The 19,402-nt window shown below is 44.0% G+C and overlaps 1 protein-coding gene across 6 annotated transcripts in view; it reads left to right on the top strand.

Annotated features, from left to right (window-relative positions):
- The window catches only part of LOC138740849 (atlastin-3-like), a 46,564-nt gene that overhangs the window by 13,255 nt on the left and 13,907 nt on the right, over positions 1–19,402 (top strand). For 4 of the 6 annotated variants that reach the window (XM_069894061.1, XM_069894060.1, XM_069894059.1 and 1 more), the window contains exons 3-10: positions 1–32; positions 8,374–8,517; positions 9,307–9,426; positions 10,713–10,763; positions 13,868–13,924; positions 17,339–17,431; positions 18,651–18,789; positions 19,077–19,204. The exon at positions 1–32 is cut by the window's left edge and continues 181 nt beyond it. In XM_069894061.1, coding sequence (XP_069750162.1) covers positions 1–32; positions 8,374–8,517; positions 9,307–9,426; positions 10,713–10,763; positions 13,868–13,924; positions 17,339–17,431; positions 18,651–18,789; positions 19,077–19,204 — 764 coding nt within the window. Of the gene's footprint in view, positions 33–8,360; positions 8,518–9,306; positions 9,427–10,712; positions 10,764–13,867; positions 13,925–17,338; positions 17,432–18,650; positions 18,790–19,076; positions 19,205–19,402 lie in introns of all 6 variants that reach the window. The other 2 variants (XM_069894063.1, XM_069894064.1) reach the window with 2 other exon arrangements.

Raw genomic sequence — 19,402 nt, forward strand, 5'->3', positions numbered from 1 at the left:
TGGACTTCATGCTGCGTTACCTTTACAAACAGGTACCAGGCTTCCCTCAGGCTCCCTGCTCACAACGCCTGCTCTCACGCTCGCTCCATCTGTGTAAATGCAGGCACTTACTGCCTATGGCAGGAAGGGTGTGGGGTCTTTGTGCAGGGACCAGGAGGGAGATACCAGGATGAGAGGGTATGAGCTGTGGGGAGATGTGGGTTGCTTTCTCTAGAGTATTGGAGGCTGTGGAGATGAGATAGAGGAATTGAAGAGAGGCATTGAAAGGATCAACCAGTAGTTCTCAACTTTTTTTTCCCACACACATACCATCAAAATTCATCCCTTACTAACCACAGAGCACCTATGATTTCAGATTTATTGTCAGAGTACATACATGGCATCATATACAACCTTGAGGTTTTTTTTCCTGCAGGCGAGGCAGAATTGTAGTGCTGAGATAAACCAAATCAACGTGCACATATACACAAAAAGAAATGTAAACAAACCATGCAATACAAAGAAAAAAATCAATAAAGTGCAAAATAATAGTTGTTAAATGAGTCCCTGATTGAGTTTGTTGTTGAAATGTATGATTGTGGAGGGGTAGCAGCTGTGCCTGAACCTGGTGGTGTGTGTCCTGTGGTACCTGGACCTCTTTCTTTTTTTTTTAAATTTTTTTTATTTTTGACACTATAAACCATATTGATCAAGATACATACATTTTCCTTCTTAAATATATACAGTGTCGTTTTCTTCCCCCCCCCCACTTCCCTCCTCCCCTCCCTCCCTCCCTACCTCCCCTCCCATTTATTTAAAGTTCAGAATATAAGATACATTAAACCTGTCAAACAATGTCACTCAATAAAAATAAACAAGAAATTCCACTGAGTCAGCTCTTTTCATTCACTTCTCCTTCTGTCATTTTAGGTGGTAGATGTCCACGGTAGGTTTTCTCTATTATGTTTCATGTATGGCTCCCATATTTGTTCAAATATTGTAATGTTATTTCTTAAATTATAGGTTATTTTTTCTAATGGAATACATTTATTCATTTCTATATACCATTGTTGTATTCTCAAGTTATCTTCTAATTTCCAGGCTGACATAATACATTTTTTTGCTACAGCTAGGGCTATCATGACAAATCTTTTTTGTGGACCATCCAAATCGAGTCCAAATTCTTTGTTTTTTATGTTACTTAGGAGGAAGATCTCTGGGTTTTTTGGTATATTGCTTTTTGTGATTTTATTTAATATCTGGTTTAGATCTTCCCAAAATTTTTCTACTGTCTCACATGTCCAGATTGCATGAATTGTTATTCCCATTTCCTTTTTACATTGAAAACATCTGTCAGATACTGTTGGGTCCCATTTATTTAACTTTTGAGGTGTAATGTATAGCCTGTGTATCCTGTTATATTGTATCATACGTAACCTCGTGTTTATTGTATTTCTCATAGTTCCTGAGCATAACTTCTCCCATGTTTCATTCTTTATCTTTATGCTTAGATCTTGTTCCCATTTTTGTTTAGTTTTACCATTTGTTTCCTCATTCTCCTTTTCTTGGAGTTTAATATACATGTTTGTTACAAATTTTTTGATTGTCATTGTGTCTGTAATCACATATTCAAAATTACTTCCCTCTGGTAACCTCAGACTGCTTCCCAATTTGTCCTTCAAGTAGGATTTCAGTTGGTAGTATGCCAACACTGTATCGTGAGTTATATTATATTTATCCTTCATTTGTTCAAAGGATAATAATTTATTTCCCGAAAAACAATTTTCTATTCTTTTGATCCCTTTTTTCTCCCATTCTCTAAAGGAAAGGTTATCTATTGTAAAAGGGATTAGCTGATTTTGCATCAGTATTAGTTTTGGTAGTTGGTAATTTGTTTTATTCCTTTCTACATGAATCTTCTTCCAAATATTGAGCAGATGATGTAATACTGGAGAATTCCTACGTTGTACCAATTTTTCATCCCATTTATATAATATATGTTCAGGTATCTTCTCCCCTATTTTATCTAGTTCTAATCTAGTCCAATCTGGCTTTTCCCTTGTTTGATAAAAATCTGATAGGTATCTTAATTGTGCGGCTCTATAATAATTTTTAAAGTTTGGCAGTTGTAAGCCTCCTTGTTTATACCATTCTGTTAATTTATCTAGAGCTATTCTCGGTTTCCCCCCTTTCCATAAAAATTTCCTTTTTATTTTCTTTAACTCCTTGAAGAATTTCTCTGTTAAGCGTATTGGTAATGCCTGAAATAGATGTTCATTTTAATACAGTTTATCCTTCCTATCAGTGTTAGTGGTAAGTTTTTCCAATGCTCTAAGTCGTCTTGTAATTTTTTCATTAGTAGATAATAATTGAGTTTATATAGATGGCCGAGGTTTTTATTTATTTGTATACCTAGGTATCGCATTGCTTGCGTTTGCCATCTGAATGGTGATTCTTTCTAAAATTTTGAGAAATTCGCATTATTCATTTGCATTGCTTCACTTTTATTTTCGTTTATCTTGTACCCCGACACTTCTCCATATTCCTTCAATTTCCTATGTAATTCCTTTATTGATATTTCTGGTTCTGCTAAGTATACTATAACATCATCTGCAAATAAACTGATTTTATATTCCTTGTCTTTTATTTTTATCCCTTTTATTTTATTTTCTGTTCTTATCAGTTCTGCTAGTGGTTCTATGGCTAATGTGAACAATAAGGGAGATAGTGGGCATCCCTGCTTTGTTGATCTGCTTAAGTTAAATTGTTTTGATATATATCCATTTACTGTCACTTTCGCCAATGGCCCCTTATATAATGCTTTAATCCAAAAGAGTCTGGAAAAACAACCAACTGAAAAACCTCACAAAGATAAGCGTATACAGAGCCGTTGTCATACCCACACTCCTGTTCGGCTCCGAATCATGGGTCCTCTACCGGCACCACCTACGGCTCCTAGAATGCTTCCACCAGCGTTGTCTCTGCTCCATCCTCAACATCCATTGGAGCGCTTACATCCCTAACGTCGAAGTACTCGAGATGGCAGAGGTCGACAGCATCGAGTCCACGCTGCTGAAGATCCAGCTGCGCTGGATGGGTCACGTCTCCAGAATGGAGGACCATCGCCTTCCCAAGATCGTGTTATATGGCGAGCTCTCCACTGGCCACCGTGACAGAGGTGCACCAAAGAAAAGGTACAAGGACTGCCTAAAGAAATCTCTTGGTGCCTGCCACATTGACCACCGCCACTGGGCTGATAACGCCTCAAACCGTGCATCTTGGCGCCTCACAGTTTGGCGGGCAGCAACCTCCTTTGAAGAAGACCGCAGAGCCCACCTCACTGACAAAAGGCAAAGGAGGAAAAACCCAACACCCAACCCCAACCAACCAATTTTCCCCTGCAACCGCTGCAATCGTGTCTGCCTGTCCCGCATCGGACTTGTCAGCCACAAACGAGCCTGCAGCTGACGTGGACTTTTTACCCCCTCCATAAATCTTCGTCCGCGAAGCCAAGCCAAAGAATCCAATTAATATATTTCTCTGGTAAACTGAATTTTTGTAGTACTTTGAATAAATAATTCCATTCTACTCTGTCAAAGGCCTTCTCTGCGTCTAAAGCAACCGGTACTGTTGGAGCTTTATTTCCTTTCACTGCATGAATTAAGTTAATAAATTTACAGATATTGTCTGTTGTTCGTCTTTTTTTAATAAATCCAGTTTATTCTAGATTTACTATTTTTGGTACATAGTTGGCTAATCTGTTTGCTAATAGTTTAGCTATTATCTTATAATCTGTGTTAAGTAAAGATATTGGTCTATATGACGCTGGTGCGAGTGGATCTTTCCCTGTCTTTGATATTACTGTAATTATTGCTGTTTTGCATGAATCTGGTAAGCTTTGTGTTTTATCAATCTGGTTGATTACTTCCAGAAGGGGAGGAATTAATAAATCTTTAAATGTTTTATAGAATTCTATTGGGAATCCATCCTCTCCTGGTGTTTTATTATTTGGTAGTTTTTTTTATTATCTCTTGTATTTCTTCTATTTCAAATGGTTCTGTTAATTTATTTTGTACCTCTATAATTTCGGTAGTTCAATTTTAGTTAAAAATTCATCTATTTTGTCATCTTTCCCTTTGTTTTCAGTTTGATATAATTGTTCGTAGAATTCTCTGAAGTTTTCATTAATCTCCGTTGGATTATATGTGATTTGCTTGTCTTTTTTCCTTAATGCCAATACCATTCTCTAAGTTTGTTCTGTCTTAAGCTGCCACACTAGAATTTTGTGTGTTTTTTCTCCTAGTTCATAATATTTCTGTTTTGTCTTCATTATGTACTTCTCCACCTTATATGTTTGTAGTGTTTCATATTTTATTTTTTTATCTGCCAATTCTCTTCTTTTAGTTGTGTCTTCTTTCATTGCTAATTCTTTTTCTATATTTGCTATTTCCCTTTCCAACTGCTCTGTTTCCTGATTGTAGTCCTTCTTCAGCTTAGTTACATAACTTATTATTTGTCCTCTGATGAACGCTTTCATTGCGTCCCATAGTATAAACTTATCTTTCACTGATTCCGTACTTATTTCAAAGTACATTTTAATTTGTCGTTCAATGAATTCTCTAAAATCCTGCATTTTAAGTAGCATGGAGTTTAATGTCCATCTATACATTCTTGGCGGGATGTCCTCTATCTCTATTGTCAATATCAGGGGTGAGTGGTCCGATAATAGTCTAGCTTTACATTCTGTTTTCCTAACTCTGTCTTGCATGCGAGCTGATAACAGGAATAGGTCTATTCTTGAGTATGTTTTATGTCTACCCGAATAATATGAATATTCCTTTTCCTTTGGGTGTTGTTTCCTCCATATATCCAAAAGTTGCATTTCTTCCATCGATTTAAGTATAAATTTGGTTACTTTGTTCTTTCTTTTAGTTTTTTTTCCAGTTTTATCCATGTTTGAGTCCAAATTAAGGTTAAAATCCCCTCCTATTAGTATGTTCCCTTGCATATCTGCTATTTCAAAAAGATATCTTGCATAAATTTTTGATCTTCTTCGTTAGGTGAATATACATTGAGTAAATTCCAAAACTCTGAATATATCTGACATTTTATCATTACATATCTCCCTGCTGGATCTATTATTTCCTCTTCTATTTTGATTGGTACATTTTTACTGATTAATATAGCTACTCCTCTAGCTTTTGAATTATATGACGCTGCTGTTACATGTCCTATCCAATCTCTCTTTAATTTCTTGTGTTCCACTTCAGTTGTGTGTTTGTTGTACGAATGCTATATCAATTTTTTTCTTTTTTCAGTAAATTTAGCAGTTTCTTCCTTTTGATTTGGTTATGTATTCCATTAATATTTAAAGTCATATAGTTCAACATAGCCATTTCATACTTTGTTTATCTTTCCTTTCCATTTCCTCATCATCACCTTTCCTTCTTATCCATTTCTGCTTTCTTTTTTTGAACACTTTATAAGACAACATTTCTAAAACATAAAACATTTCTCTTATTCTCCTATCTAAAATTCCTTTAACCCCACTATCCCCTCCCCTTCCTGAGTTGCCCTTTGTTCCTTGTCGGGCAACCACATCTCCCCTCTCCATTTGGATTTACGAATTCACTCGCAAGCGTCAACTGATTTCGCAGTGACCGTAACTCTTCCCCACCCAGCCCCCCCGAAAAGATTTTAATCTTCATAAATAACAAAGGTCACTTTCTTAATTCCCCCCATACTTCCTTTCTTCCCTTTCTTTCCCTTCTTAGTTCTTACCTATATTCTATTTTTTTTTATATATACATACACACATACATATAGTTTGTTGTCATTTTTGTTCTCGTTACATATCTTCCTCTCTCTGTCTGTTTTGTAATTGTTCTGCAAATTTTCTTGCTTCCTCCGGATCTAAGAATAGTCTGTTTTGCTGCCCTGGAATAACTATTTTAAGTACCGCTGGATACTTTAGCATAAATTTATATCCTTTTTTCCATAGGATCGTTTTTGCTGTATTAAACTCTTTCCTCTTCTTCAGGAGTTCAAAACTTATATCTGGATAGAAAAAAATTTTTTGACCTTTGTATTCCAGTGGGTTTTTTTTCTTCTCTTATTTTCCTCATTGCTTTCTCCAATATGTTTTCTCTTGTTGTATATCTTAAGAATTTTACTAGAATGGATCTTGGGTTTTGTTGTGGTTGTGGTTTAGGGGCTAATGTTCTGTGTGCCCTTTCTATTTCCATTTCTTCCTGTAATTCTGGTCTTCCTAGGACCCTGGGGATCCATTCTTTTATAAATTCTCTCATATTCTTGCCTTCTTCATCTTCCTTAAGGCCCACTATCTTTATATTGTTTCTTCTATTATAATTATATCTATCTTCTGAGCTAACAGCTCTTGTGTCTCTTTAACTTTTTTTTATCAGTTTCTTCTAATTTCTTTTTTAAGTCATCTACTTCCATTTCTACGGCTGTCTCTCGTTCTTCCACCTTGTCTACTCTTTTTCCTATATCTGACATGATCATCTCTAATCTGTTCATTTTTTCTTCTGTACTTTTTACTCTTCTTTTTATTTCACTGAATTCTTGTGACTGCCATTCTTTTACTGATTCCATATATTCTTTAAAAAAAAATATATCCATGTACTTGCCCTTCCCTTCATCTTCCATTTCTCTGTGTTCTTCCTCTTCTTCTTCTGAGTCCACTCCAGGATCTGTGTCCATTACCTCTGTCTCTTCTGGTTTTCTTGTTGGGTTGTTTGTTTTATTTTGTTGGGTATTTTTGGTCTTATTTTTACTAGAAGTGTCTTGATGCTGGTCTTCTTCCTCTGGGTTGGTCATCTGTTGTTTCTTTGGTTTCTCTTTACTCTCTTCTTTCTTGTTCTCATTATTTTCTGTGTTTTCCTCTTGCTGCTTTGTTGTGGTTGTCAATTTCAGCTGTGGAGATCGACTCCTCAGCTGGTCCCCCCTCCTGTCAGTGTTATTTTTGTCTTGCGCATCGCGCATGCGCGGTTGCGCACTTTTGTTTGGCTTCGTGAGCCAGTTTTGTAGTCCCGAGTTCGGGGCTTCAACTGACCTCAGGGAGCGGGCTTCTCTCTCCGCGGCGGGCCTCCTCGGACAGGTAAGGCCTTCACCTTCTTCTTCCGACGTCCTTTCTTCTTCTCTTCTTCCCATTGTTTTTGGCTTTTCTTTTTTCGCTGCCATTTTCTCCACACCTTTATTTTCACTTTATTTTGCTTTTTGTGTTTGTGCCTTCGTTTTTTCACTGTCTTTTTTAAACTTTTCTGGAGAGGGCTGGAGTTCCCCGACCGGCCACTACTCCATCACGTGACTCCTCCTCTGGACCTCTTTCCTGATAGCTGCTGTGAGACCAGAGCGTGTGCCGGGCAGTGTGGGTCTTTGACGATTGCTGCTATCCTCCAATGGCAGCATTCCCTGTAGATGAACTCATTAGTGGGGAGGGTTTTGCCTCTGATGTCCTGGGCTGCATCCAACTACCTTTTGGAGGGCTCTACACTTGGGGGGTATTGGTGTCCCTGTACCATACCGAGATGCAACTGGCCAGCACATTTTCCACCACATGTCTGTCAAAATATGCCAGGGTTTCCAATGTCATACCAAACTTCCTGAAACTCCATAGGATGCGATAGGTGCTCTCTGGTTACTGAAGGATTACTTAAGGTGGTGTGTGAGTGGAAATAAAAAAAGGTTGAGAACCACTGGGATAGACAGTCAGAATCTTTTTTCCAGGGTAAAAATGTCAAATGTGTTCAAGGTGAGTGGGGAGGAAAGTTTAAAAGAGATGGGGAGGGGGGTCAAGTCTTCTGCATAGAGAATACTGAGTGCTGGGAATGGGCTGCCAGGGTTAGTAGTGGAAGTAGATACAATAGTGATGATCAAGATGCCTTTAAACAGACAAATGAACAGGCAGGAAATGCAGGCATCATGTTCAAGGATGCCGTGATGGTCTGAAGGGAATCTTCCTTTGCTGCACTGTTTTAAATTTTGCGAATGACACCAGGGTTCAGTACTGATGGGTATAGGTCTGTCGCTGTATAACGCAGGGGTACAGTCCTGGTGGGGACTGGTCAGTCACTGTATAACACTGGGGTACAGTCTTGGTGGGGATGGGTCTGTCACTGTATAACATCAGGATATAATACTGGTGGGGACTGGTCAGTCACTGTATAACACTGTGGTCCAGTACTGGTAGAGACGGGTCTGTCACTGTGTAACACTGGGGTACAGTACTGGTGGGGACATGTCTGTCACTGTATAACACTGGGGTACAGTACTAATGGGGACGGGTCTGTCACTGTATAACAACACCCTACTCCACCCTGATCTGGGGACCGGAATCTACCCGGTAACAATTCCCCCAGTTTCTCCCCACAGAAGATGGGAATGACGACCAACTGGATGGGCAGGGATGACAAACCACTGACTGGATTCTCCTGGAGGGGTGGTTCGGACCCCAATACCAACGGGATACAAATGTGGACAGAGGTGTTTGTCGTGCAGCAGCCCAGCGGAAACCAGGTACACCTCAGGTCCTCGCCTCAGCACCTCTGGGCACAGTCACCCTCTCCTCCCTCTTCATCCTTTCTCCCCCTGTCTCCCTCTCCCCATCTTTCCCTTCCTCTCTCTCCCCCTCTCTTCCCTCTCCTCCCCTCCACCCCCTCTCTCCCTCCTCCCTTCTCTTCTCCCCCTCTATTAGACATGGAGTGCTGTGCTGTGCGAGGGGAGGTGAGGAAGGAGGGAGGGAGCACTGTGGGGGGGCTGTAAGGAGTGAGTGCTGTGGGAAGGGTGGTGAGGAGGGAGCACCGCAGGAGGGGTGGTGAGGAGGGAGCACCATGGGAGGAGAAGTGTGGAGGAATCTTTGTGAGGGAAGAGGTGGGGAGGGAGCACCATGGGAGGGGCAGTGAGGAACAAGTGCCGTGGGAGAGGCAGTAAAGAGGAAACACTGTGGGAGGAGAGGTGTGGAGGGATCTATGTGAGGGGAGAGGTGAGGAGGGAGTGCCACACTGTGGGAGGGATTGTAAGGAAGGAGCACAGCGCTGTGGGAAGGGCGGTGAGGGGAAGCATCCCACTGTGGGTTGGTGGGGGAGTTGAGGAGGGAGCTCATGCTGTGAAAGGGGCGCTGGTGGAGGCGTGGTCAGGATGGAGTGCTGAACTGTAAGGTGGGGGTGATGAGGAGGGAGTGTTGCCTTAGGATTGATCAGGTATCAAATGATCCAGCCCTTTTACAGGTGGTTTGGTCCTCAGCACTACCCTGGGTTGTCACCTCTCTGACATAGCCAATTAATGAGTGCCCTTCAATTGCCTAAGACCTTTCCCCTGCAGGTCGCCGTGTTGCTATTGGACACTCAGGGAGCCTTTGACAGCCAATCCACGGTGAAGGATTGCGCCACCATCTTCGCGCTCAGTACCATGACGAGCTCAGTCCAGGTATGGCAGCGGGTGAGCCTGATGTGGTGGGAGTGGCAGGAGAGGTGATGGGCTGTGTTGGTCATGAAGGAAGCCCCAAATAAACACCTTCCCATACTGACATGTCTCTCCATGTTCCCTATTCCCTTGCTGACAATGTGTATCCATGGTCTCATGCACTGCCCAACAGAAACCACCCACATATTGGAGGAACAACACCTCATATTCCATCTGTGCTCCCTCCAAACAGATGGCATTAACATTGACCTCCAGTTTCCATTAGCACCTTTCTCCCCATCTCTCTCGTTCCATATCCCTCTATCTCCTTTCCTCCATCTCTCCTCCCTTCGAATCTCTCCCTATCCCTCTGTCTCCTCTCTTCCAGCTCTGCATTCATAGGTCTTCCCTCCCCCCCCCAATCACCATTCAGTTTTCATCTTTCCTCTCATGCTTTCCTACCCATGTCCACCCCGACCTCTTGACTGTTGGCTGGTACTCCTTCCACTACCTCTTCCTTCCCTACTTCCCCCACCTTTTGATTCAGGCAAGTAAAAACACAATGCTTGAGAAACTCAGCGGACCAAGCAGTGTACTTTATGTTGTTCAGGTGCCTTGCCATTTGGAATGGGTGATCATGTCTCTCCATCATCTTGGTCTCTGACCCTCTGAATTGTAATTGTTGCCTCCCATTTCTAACCATGATGTTAATCCATCTCTCATTGTCTGCCACTGGTTCTTTTTCCTTCTAGCTTTCCAGTTGTAGCTAAACATTCTAATGTATCTCTTCACATGATGTGTCCAAAGAATTTTGATTGCTGTTTTCTGATTCTTTTCAGTAATGTATGTTTTGTTCTTTGTAGAACTTCTCTGTTTGTTTTCCTGACTGTGGGTAATATGCGTAGCATTCTTCTGAGAAACCACATCTCTGCTGCATTGATTCTTTTTACCATTGCCCGAAATGTAGATTCTGTATCTTTCTCTTTGCTTTCTAAAGGACACTGTTTGACCTGCTGAGTTTCTCCTGCCTTGTGTTTTTACTTAACCACAATGCCTGCAGACCTTTGTGTTTTTCCTTTTCATTCAGACATCTGTCTGCTGGTATACCTCAACTCAGGGCTCAGACCTGAAATGTTGGTTATATATCTCCGCCTTTCGTAGATGTTGCGGGGCCTGCTTGAGTTTCTCCAGCACTTTTGTGTATTTACCCAATGCACCTCTCTGGGCTTTCTATTTCATAAAGTGCTGCCCATTGACTCTAGGATTTTGATGACTCCTCTTGATGTCGAAGTGTTTTTGCTTTATTCCAGGTGTACAATTTGACCAACAACATTCAGGAGGATGATTTACAGCATCTGCAGGTGGGTCATTATTGTCTCTTGTACATTCCATGGCCATCGAAAAGTCTGGACATATCAGGATCAGGATTTATTGTCATGAACAAGTCATGAAATTTGCTGTTCTGTGGCAGCATCACAGGGCAACCATTCGTATTATAAGCATCTTATGGCATTACTCTATAAAAAATAAAATAATAGCAATAACAGGGCCTGAAAAATCAAGCCGTGTCTTTGGTTCATTGATTATTCAGGAATCTGATGTCAGTGGGGAAGAAGCTGTCGTTGTGTTGCTGAGTGCTCGTCTTTAAGCTCCTTTCTCTGATGGTAGCAGAGTGCAGGGGCCATGGCCTGGGTGGTGGGGTCATTGAGGATAGAGGCTGCTTTTTTAAGACACTGCCTCATGTTGATGTCCTCGATGGAGTGAAGTTTGGTGCTCGTGATGTTGCAGGCCGGGTTAACAACCCTCTGGAGTTTATTCTTGTCCTAAGAGTTGGTGCTTCCATACCAGGCAGTGATGCAACTGGCCAGAATGCTCTCTATGGTACTCCTGTAGAAGTTTACAAGAGTCTGGTGACATACTGTATTGCCTCAGACACCTCAAAGTATAGCCACTGATGAGCATATAATGCAGTGTCAGGCTCGGATACTGCCCCAGTCAGCTTCCTGACTGGAATAAAAGCCTGCACTGTATAAGCCACCTGCATCAGTAATATAAAAAGGTAAAACTGCTGGGAACATTCCGCAGGTCAAGCGACATCTATGGCGTGAGAACCAGTCAACGTTTAGGATCTGTGGTTTTGCGTCAGAACTTGGAAAGAGTGAGATGCAAGTTGGTTTTCTGATGGAGGGGAGGTCGCTGAGTCAGAGAGATACAGTGAGAAAACCAGCCATTCAGCCCCATTGAATCCATGCTGTCCATCAACCCATTGATACCACTGGACAACAAACTTTTTCAAAAGATTTGTTTCCTGAAAAGAAATTTGGGATTATGATAGACAACTTTAAGATGAACACAAAGGTAATTGGCGAATGTGAAAATAGCAGCGCTGCTGTTGATGTTGGTTTGGACCTACAGGGAGCAGAGATATAGCATTCTGTGGGGTCCAACTACCTTCAGCTCCGCACAGGCTTTGAACAGCTCATTAAAGGAGCTGACAGTAGTTTTATTTAAAATCCCATGACCGCAGGGTCTGCGCCCAAGATGGCAGCTTCTATGATTGGCAGCAGCCACAAAGGGTTGCAGACTCCGGGGAGCAGAGGACTGGTGCAGGGCACCAGAAAACAGGGAGTCCACCCCATGTCTGGAAAGGAGAAGCAGAGGAGATTATCCAAGGGGATGGTGACCTCAGCGGCAGACCAGTAAGGAGGCTCTGTGGCTGAAAGACCCACACTTGTGGCAGGTTGCTGGCGACTTGAGGCGAGGAACCCACGGAGGTTGGGGGCTGCTGATGTTGGGAGTCTTGCGCCGGGCAGCGGGCTGCTGGTGACTGGCTTGAAATTGGCTGAAGGGGATCAAGTATTGGAACTGGGATGTGAGGGGGTGCTAAAGGCACTGAAGGGTTCCTGACCGTGTCAGAGGTTTGGATCTGGAGCTCGGATTGCCAATGGTCTCTGTGTGACTGCGGAAACTGAAAGCACTAGAGGCAAATCTATGGACACTTGGTGACTCTGGGGGGGGGGGAGGGCTCTCTTTTGCGTTCTTTCTCTAACTGTAAGAGGTGCTTCAGGCAATTTCTGCGGTGGAGAATCTGCCTAACAGCAGACAAAAGCAATTTCATGTAATATGACACTGTTTTAGTACAATGGCATTAAACTGAATCTTGAATTTCACATTTGCTGTATCACGTAGGAAGTTGGAGAAACACTAAACTAACTTTTTATTGAATTTAGCATGTTTAAGTGTGTAATAATGCTGACAAATTTAGTTAGTTTAACTGACCTAAAAATGTTTTGCCGCTGATTTTCGTTTGTACTCAGCACCTGATGCCTCTTGTGTCAGTGTCCAACAATAGTCAGCTGGCACTGATGGATTCCAGTTGCCCTGATTCCGCTTTTCCATAGTCAAAATGTCCCAGTGAAACCTTTCACCGTGTTCGTCACTGACTGCACCAAGATCAGCAGGGAAGAAGTCCAAGTGTGAATGCAGATAATGAATTTTCAATGACATGTTTTGCATGCTTGAAGCATGTAAAAATATGAAAGAAATCACAAAGATATGTTCTATTTAAATAATGGTGCAGTTTAGGAAAATTTTAAGGTGATTTTCATGATCAGCAGCTCAAAACCCATAAAATAGACCCTAAAGTGTTCAGGAAGTAACATCTTCGTTGTCCAGTGTACTTATCCTGTACTGGACCTTTTTTTTAATTCTCCCCAAATTCTATTCAACCCCCCCAGATTGTACCCTTCACCTCTAACTCCCCCCACCAATCCACCGACACGCACATCTCTGGGGCGTGGGAGCACCCATTGGGATCCCAGGCAATTGCAGGGTGAATGTGCAAACCCCTCGCAGATAGCACCGGAGGTGGGGGATGGAACCCAAGCCCCCAGTGCTGTGAGGCCTTGACTCCCATTGGTGGGGAAGGGATGCGTGGAAGAAAGGAAATGTCCATGATAGGATGGTTATCAGCACCTTAAGTGACCTGGCCAGCTCGATTACATTTGGAGGAGAAGAAAACAATAAAAAAATGGGACAATTTTATTTGCTAATTCTACTTTGGGATGTTTCAGTGTAACGCAGCCATTATATTTGTTCCAGGTGTTGGGTCAGATTGGAACCCAAGGCACATAATTTATATTTTAAGTTTAAACGTACATGCCCTCCTATCCCACAATCCTGTATCACCCAAATACCCCAATGAACCCATATATGTTCTGAAGGGTTGGAGGAAACTAGAGCACCCAGAAGAAGCATATAGAGAAATGGGGAGAATGTACAAACTCCTTCCAGACAGCACCAGATTCTAACCCAGCCCAAAATCTTGCTGATTCTACCCAAGGTAAGGGTGACTTGCGGTGACATTTATCAAGGCGTCTTATCAAGCTTAGATGCTTTCAAACTCGCCCTCTCTCCCACACCAGCTCAGTGTCGAGCCCTAACTCCTTGTCCTCCTCTGTCGCAGCTCTTCACGGAGTACGGGCGCCTGGCAATGGACGAGACGTCTATGAAACCCTTCCAGGTAGGACCATCTCTGCCTCAGGGCCAGGACACAACAGGTGTACGGTCAGGCACTAAGGTAGAAAAAATAAACAGGCAGACTATTTTATTTTTAATGGGGAGAAAATTGAAAATATCCAGAACGGGAAGAGGTCGGATGTTTGTGGTGCCTGCAGTCCTCCTTGAGCAACTCCACTAATCTCTGTCATACTGTCGGCCCCATGCCCATTCACACCACAAGTGGTCACTAGGAAAAGCAGCAGAACCCATCTTGGAATGTACAGTTATGCACAGTGGGAGAAAAAAATAAATGGGCAGACTTTTTTAAATGGGGAGAAAAATTAAAAATACCCAGATGCAAAGGGACCTGGAAATCCTCGTACAGGATACCCTGCAGGTTGAGACGATGGTGAAGAAGGCAAATGCAGTGCTGGCATTCATTTCAAGAGAACTAGAATACAAGAGCAGGGATGTGATGTTGCATCAAAGGTTATAGGGAAAGGGCCGGGCAGTGGGGCTGTGGGAAAATGGATCAGTAGGGCAGACTCGATGGGCTGAATAGCCTATTTCTACTCCTATGTCTTATGGTCTTAAGATGGGTCAAGCAGACTCAGCATGGCCTGTGGTGGGCTGTTAATTTGCCTTCAGTAGGGAGAAAAGGCCACCAATCATTCAATACATTTGTGCCAAACAATGGGCCTCTGCGGAAAGAATCATTCACCTGCCCTTGACCTTCCAATGCCAGGTACCTTAACTGGATAAGAAACACAGAAATTGTGGCCTCAGAAGCTCAGTGCCGCGGAGGAGGGTGACTCATGCCAGCCATGAACTCAAGCCAACCGTCGTCGTGGCCTCCTGGCACGTGAGAAACAATTTCAGCCAAAAGCATGGGGAGAAGTGGTTGGGAAATTATTTGTGCACCCACAAAAATGGTGGTGAGGCCAGCTCTCCGGATTTGTTCTAGAATCTTTCCCATCCAATCACGAGAGTAGATGGTCCTCTATGTTCAGCATCTCATTCGGAATTTTGTTACGTATGTAGATGTGAAGGATATGAAGGGCTATGATCTGGATGCAGGTCAAGGAATGAAGCAAATAGTTTAGCACACACTAGATGGACTGAAGGGACTGTTTATGTGCTGTCATATTCTAAGGTTCTATTTCATATTTTCTCCTGTCATAGATGCAGATCATTTGGCCCATCATCTCTGAACATTCCCATTGCTCCTGATCTCTAGCCTATTCTCTCTCATGTTTACCCATCGGTCCCCCCTCCCCAACTACAGGCAATTCACAGCAGGCAGTTAAACTTCTTCGGGTGGAGGGGGGAGCAATTCTGGAGTAGGCGAGAGCGAGATCCACATGTCACTAGGAGAACGTGCAAATAGAACGTTGGCCTTCGTCGCCGGAGGGTTTGAATTTAGGAGCAGAGAGATTCTGCTGCAACTGTACAAGCTACTGGTGAGGCCGCATCTGGAGAACTGCTCCTTACTCGAGGAAGGATGTACTGGCTTTGGAGGCGGTGCAGAGGAGGTTCATCAGGTTGATTCCAGAGATGAGGAGGTTGACCTATGAGGAGAGATCGAGTCGTCTGGGACTGCACTCGCTGGAATTTAGAAGAATGAGAAGGGATCTCATGGAAGCATAAAAAATTATGAAAGGCATAGATAAGATAGAGGTAGGTAAGTTGTTCCCATTGGTGGAGGAGACTGGATCTAGGGGACGTAGCCTCATTCAGGGTAGTAGATTTAGGATGGAGATGAGGAACTGGTTTTCCCAGAGGGGGGGGGGGTGAATCAGTGGCATTTGTTGCCCATTGAAGCAGTGGAGGTGGCCTCAGTAAATATATTTAAAACAAAGTTGGATAGATTATTACATAGTAGGGGAATTAAGGAATATGGGGAAAAGGCAGGCAGGTGGAGATGATCCTCTCATCAGAACAGCCATTGAATGGCAGAGCAGGCTCGATGGGCCGAATGGCTGACTCCTGCTCCTATTTCTTATGTTAAACTCCACAAAAATTCGAAGGGACCACCTGAAGTGGCAGTTAATGAAGTAGACAAAGGCTGCATAATCAGTCAATAATTATGGCTCTTTTGTCTACTTCATTAACTGGCACATCAATTTTATTAGCAGAAACTAATGGTACAATAATGAAAGACAATGGGTGCATACACAGTTATACCCAAGGGGAGTGTCTTTAATGGTAGAGATAATACACACCCAATGTCAGTAAAGCAGGGCTAGGCAAGAGGAAGACTGACAGCTCAGCATAGATTCACCACACCATCACCATGCCGGGTGGGAGTTCGGAAACAAGTGGGGACAAGGCGACACTAAGCTGGGCATCGTAAGATGGGCAGGTTGCAAGGGAGCTCCCTTGGTCTCAGCTGGAGGCAGCTGCTGAGCTCCACAATTGGGAGGAAAGAAACATCCCCTAAATCTCTGCCCCACTCCCACTCTGATCCCTTCTTCTGTCTGAGGACAGAATTGAACTGGGATGGCTGGAGCTATGGACAACACTGACACTGTGACCTCCCATTACTGGTCCTGAGTTTGCCAATTAGGGAGGACAGGCTAATGTCATATCTCAAGATCACAAGATATACTTCAGGAGCAGGTAGGCCCATTAGCCCACTGGACCAGAGTGATGGTGCTCCTTTATGACATTGGATGTCTTCTTAAGGCAGCACCTCAAGTAGATATTTTTAAAATTTAGACATACAGCACTGGCCCTTGAGCCTGTGCCACCCAAATACACCCAATTAACCTACAGCCCTCATACATTCTGAAGGGTGGGAGGAAACTTGAACACCCAGATGAAAGCCACGCAGACATGGAGGAGAACATAAAACCCCATACAGACAGCATGGAATTCGAACCCAGCTCGCTGGCATGTAATGGCATTGCGCTAACCGCTACATCAGGGCTGGCTAAACTTTTTCGGTTGTGTGCCACATACAGAAAAATGAGGAGTCACGGGCCAAACAATATTAAGCCCTGTAGTTTTCAGCCATGGTCGCCAACTTTAACAGGCCATTTCAAGCTTGTACAGAGCTGCCGGCAGTCAGACTGAGCGGTTGGACCCTGCTGGGGAGCGCTGAGACTTCGCTCCCTGTAGTTGGAAACGCTGCTGTTTCAGCAGTTTCGGCGGCGCCACTGCTTTTTTTTCATCCATTGGGGCACTTAAAAATGGGCAACGGGCTGTAGTTGAACCGTGGGCTGCAGTTTGGCCACCCCTGCTTTATGCTAGCTATGCATAATGGGTGGGAGGTCCGTGATGGACCTGGCTAGGTTTCGCCACTCTCTGCAGCCTCTGCGTCCCCGAGTTTCCAAACCAGGCTGTGAAGCACCCAGTTAGAGTTGTACCCATGTGCAAGGACATCAAGAGGTTGGCAGTTTCCCATCTTAATGCACCTGCTCACTCCATCCTACAGACACTGCTGTTCCTGGTGCGGGACTGGAGTTTTCCCTATGAGTTTCCTTACGGATTGGAAGGAGGGAGAAACTTCTTGGAGAAGCGACTCCAGGTAGGGATCATGTATGAGCAGTTCTCTCCGATCTGCCTGTTGCTTGTGAGATGGTTGAGGGGAGGTCCCCGGCGAGGTGTATAAATTTCTGCAAAGCTTCTTCGGGTGAATCTTCACCACCATCATTCAATCACCCACGATCACCTGGGGAGGGAGAATTTTAACAGGAACCTGAAGGGTAACATCTTTACATAGAAGGTATATGGAACGGGCTGCTGGAGGAGGTGGTTGAGGTAGGTACATTTAAGAAACATTTGGATGGATGGAATGGGTTTAGAAGAATTTGGGCCAAATGCAGGCAGGTGGGATGGGTGTACCGTATACAGATGCTCCTCTACTTACAATTGGCCAACTAATGATTGTTTGAAGTTTTTCAGTGTGGAATAAAAGTTATTCATCATTTAATTATAAAATAGGCTTTGTTGTAGATAAATTTGCCCAGCTGTCGGCTAGGGTAAGTATTCTGAGCACATTTAAGGTAAGTTAGGCTATAATGTTCAGTATGTGCGATATTGTATCCTTTTCAACTTGTGATTATCCCACTTACGATGGGTTTGCCAGAACATAACCCCATCGTATGTTAAGGAGCATCTGTACACGCATGTAATACTGTAGTTGATGTTATGTAGAAGTTGATACCCCCTTCCCCACCCTATATTTGGCCCTAAATTCTGCTATTTTACATACATCGCGTGTAAAAGTCAACCCCTCGCCCTATTTTAGGCCTGACCACCTGCCCACCATAGCTCCCGATCCCCTGACAGCGGACTCTCACCCAAGCCCTGGCCACCCACCCATCCAAGCTCCCGACGCCCCTGACTGCGGATTCTCACCTAGGCCTTGGTTGCCCGCCCATCTGAGCTCCTGATGCCCTGAACACGGACTCACCACCCAGTCCCAACTGCCTGCCCATCCAAACTCCCGAAGCCTCAACCGATGTAGGTACTTACAGTAGTCAAAAGTAGTTTTCGTGTAACAGTTGACCCCCTAAATTTTACCCTAAAAATTGGTTCACAAAACTCGACTATTACACAGTAGGTGGGACATTTCGGTCACCCTGGGCACGTGGGGCTGTGCGACTGCCTAGTGAGCAGATGGGCAGGATTGGGAATCCTGAAGGGCACGTTGGGAAGGTGGATTGGAGGACGGGGTGGAGGGATGGCAAACTGTAGCATGAGCACGGAAGAGATTTTTCCCCTCCTCCCTCCACTGTCCACAGGTCAAGGCTCACCAGCACGAGGAGCTGCAGCTGGTGAGGAGGCACATCCACTCCTGCTTCAGGAAGATCCTGTGCTTCGTCATGCCCCACCCAGGACTGAAAGTGTCCACCAACCCCACCTTTGATGGCAAGCTGAAAGGTAGGTGGAAAGAGAGCCTCCCCTGACGGTGTGGAGAGAAAAGGACCCTCCACTCACAGGTGTGGAGATAGAGAGAAAAAGGGAGCCTCTCCCTGCTGGTATGGAGAGAGAGAGAGAGCCTCCCCCACAGGTGTGGAGAAAGGGAGCCTCCCCTCTCCCTTGGCTGGTGTGGAAGGAAAGGTTTCTCACGCTGCTCCATATCTATGCCCCTGATAACATTGTACACCTCTGCCAGTGTCTTGCCTCTGCCCCACTGGTGCTCAGCCCTCAATCCTATCCCCTGGCAGATATCGAGGATGAGTTTAAGGTTCATCTCCAGGGCCTCGTGCAACTCCTGCTGAGCCCCGAAAACTTGGTGGAGAAGGAGATCGGCGGGTCGAAGATCAGCTGCAGGAATCTGCTGCATTATTTCAAGGTAGGCTCCCACGTCCAATACTGGATGATCCAGGGGAAAGTTGATCTCAGGGCTTCACACGGGAAATGGGAGAATTACTGGGAACATTCAAAAGATAGATGACCTCTGAGCCTTGAAACTCTCTGCAAATGAATCAAGAGGCCATTCATCCCTCTAGCCTTTCCTGCCATTCAGGGAGACCAGCAGTGTAACCCACCT

Source organism: Narcine bancroftii, chromosome 8 (genome assembly GCF_036971445.1).
Source record: "Narcine bancroftii isolate sNarBan1 chromosome 8, sNarBan1.hap1, whole genome shotgun sequence".
NCBI lineage: Eukaryota > Metazoa > Chordata > Chondrichthyes > Torpediniformes > Narcinidae > Narcine > Narcine bancroftii.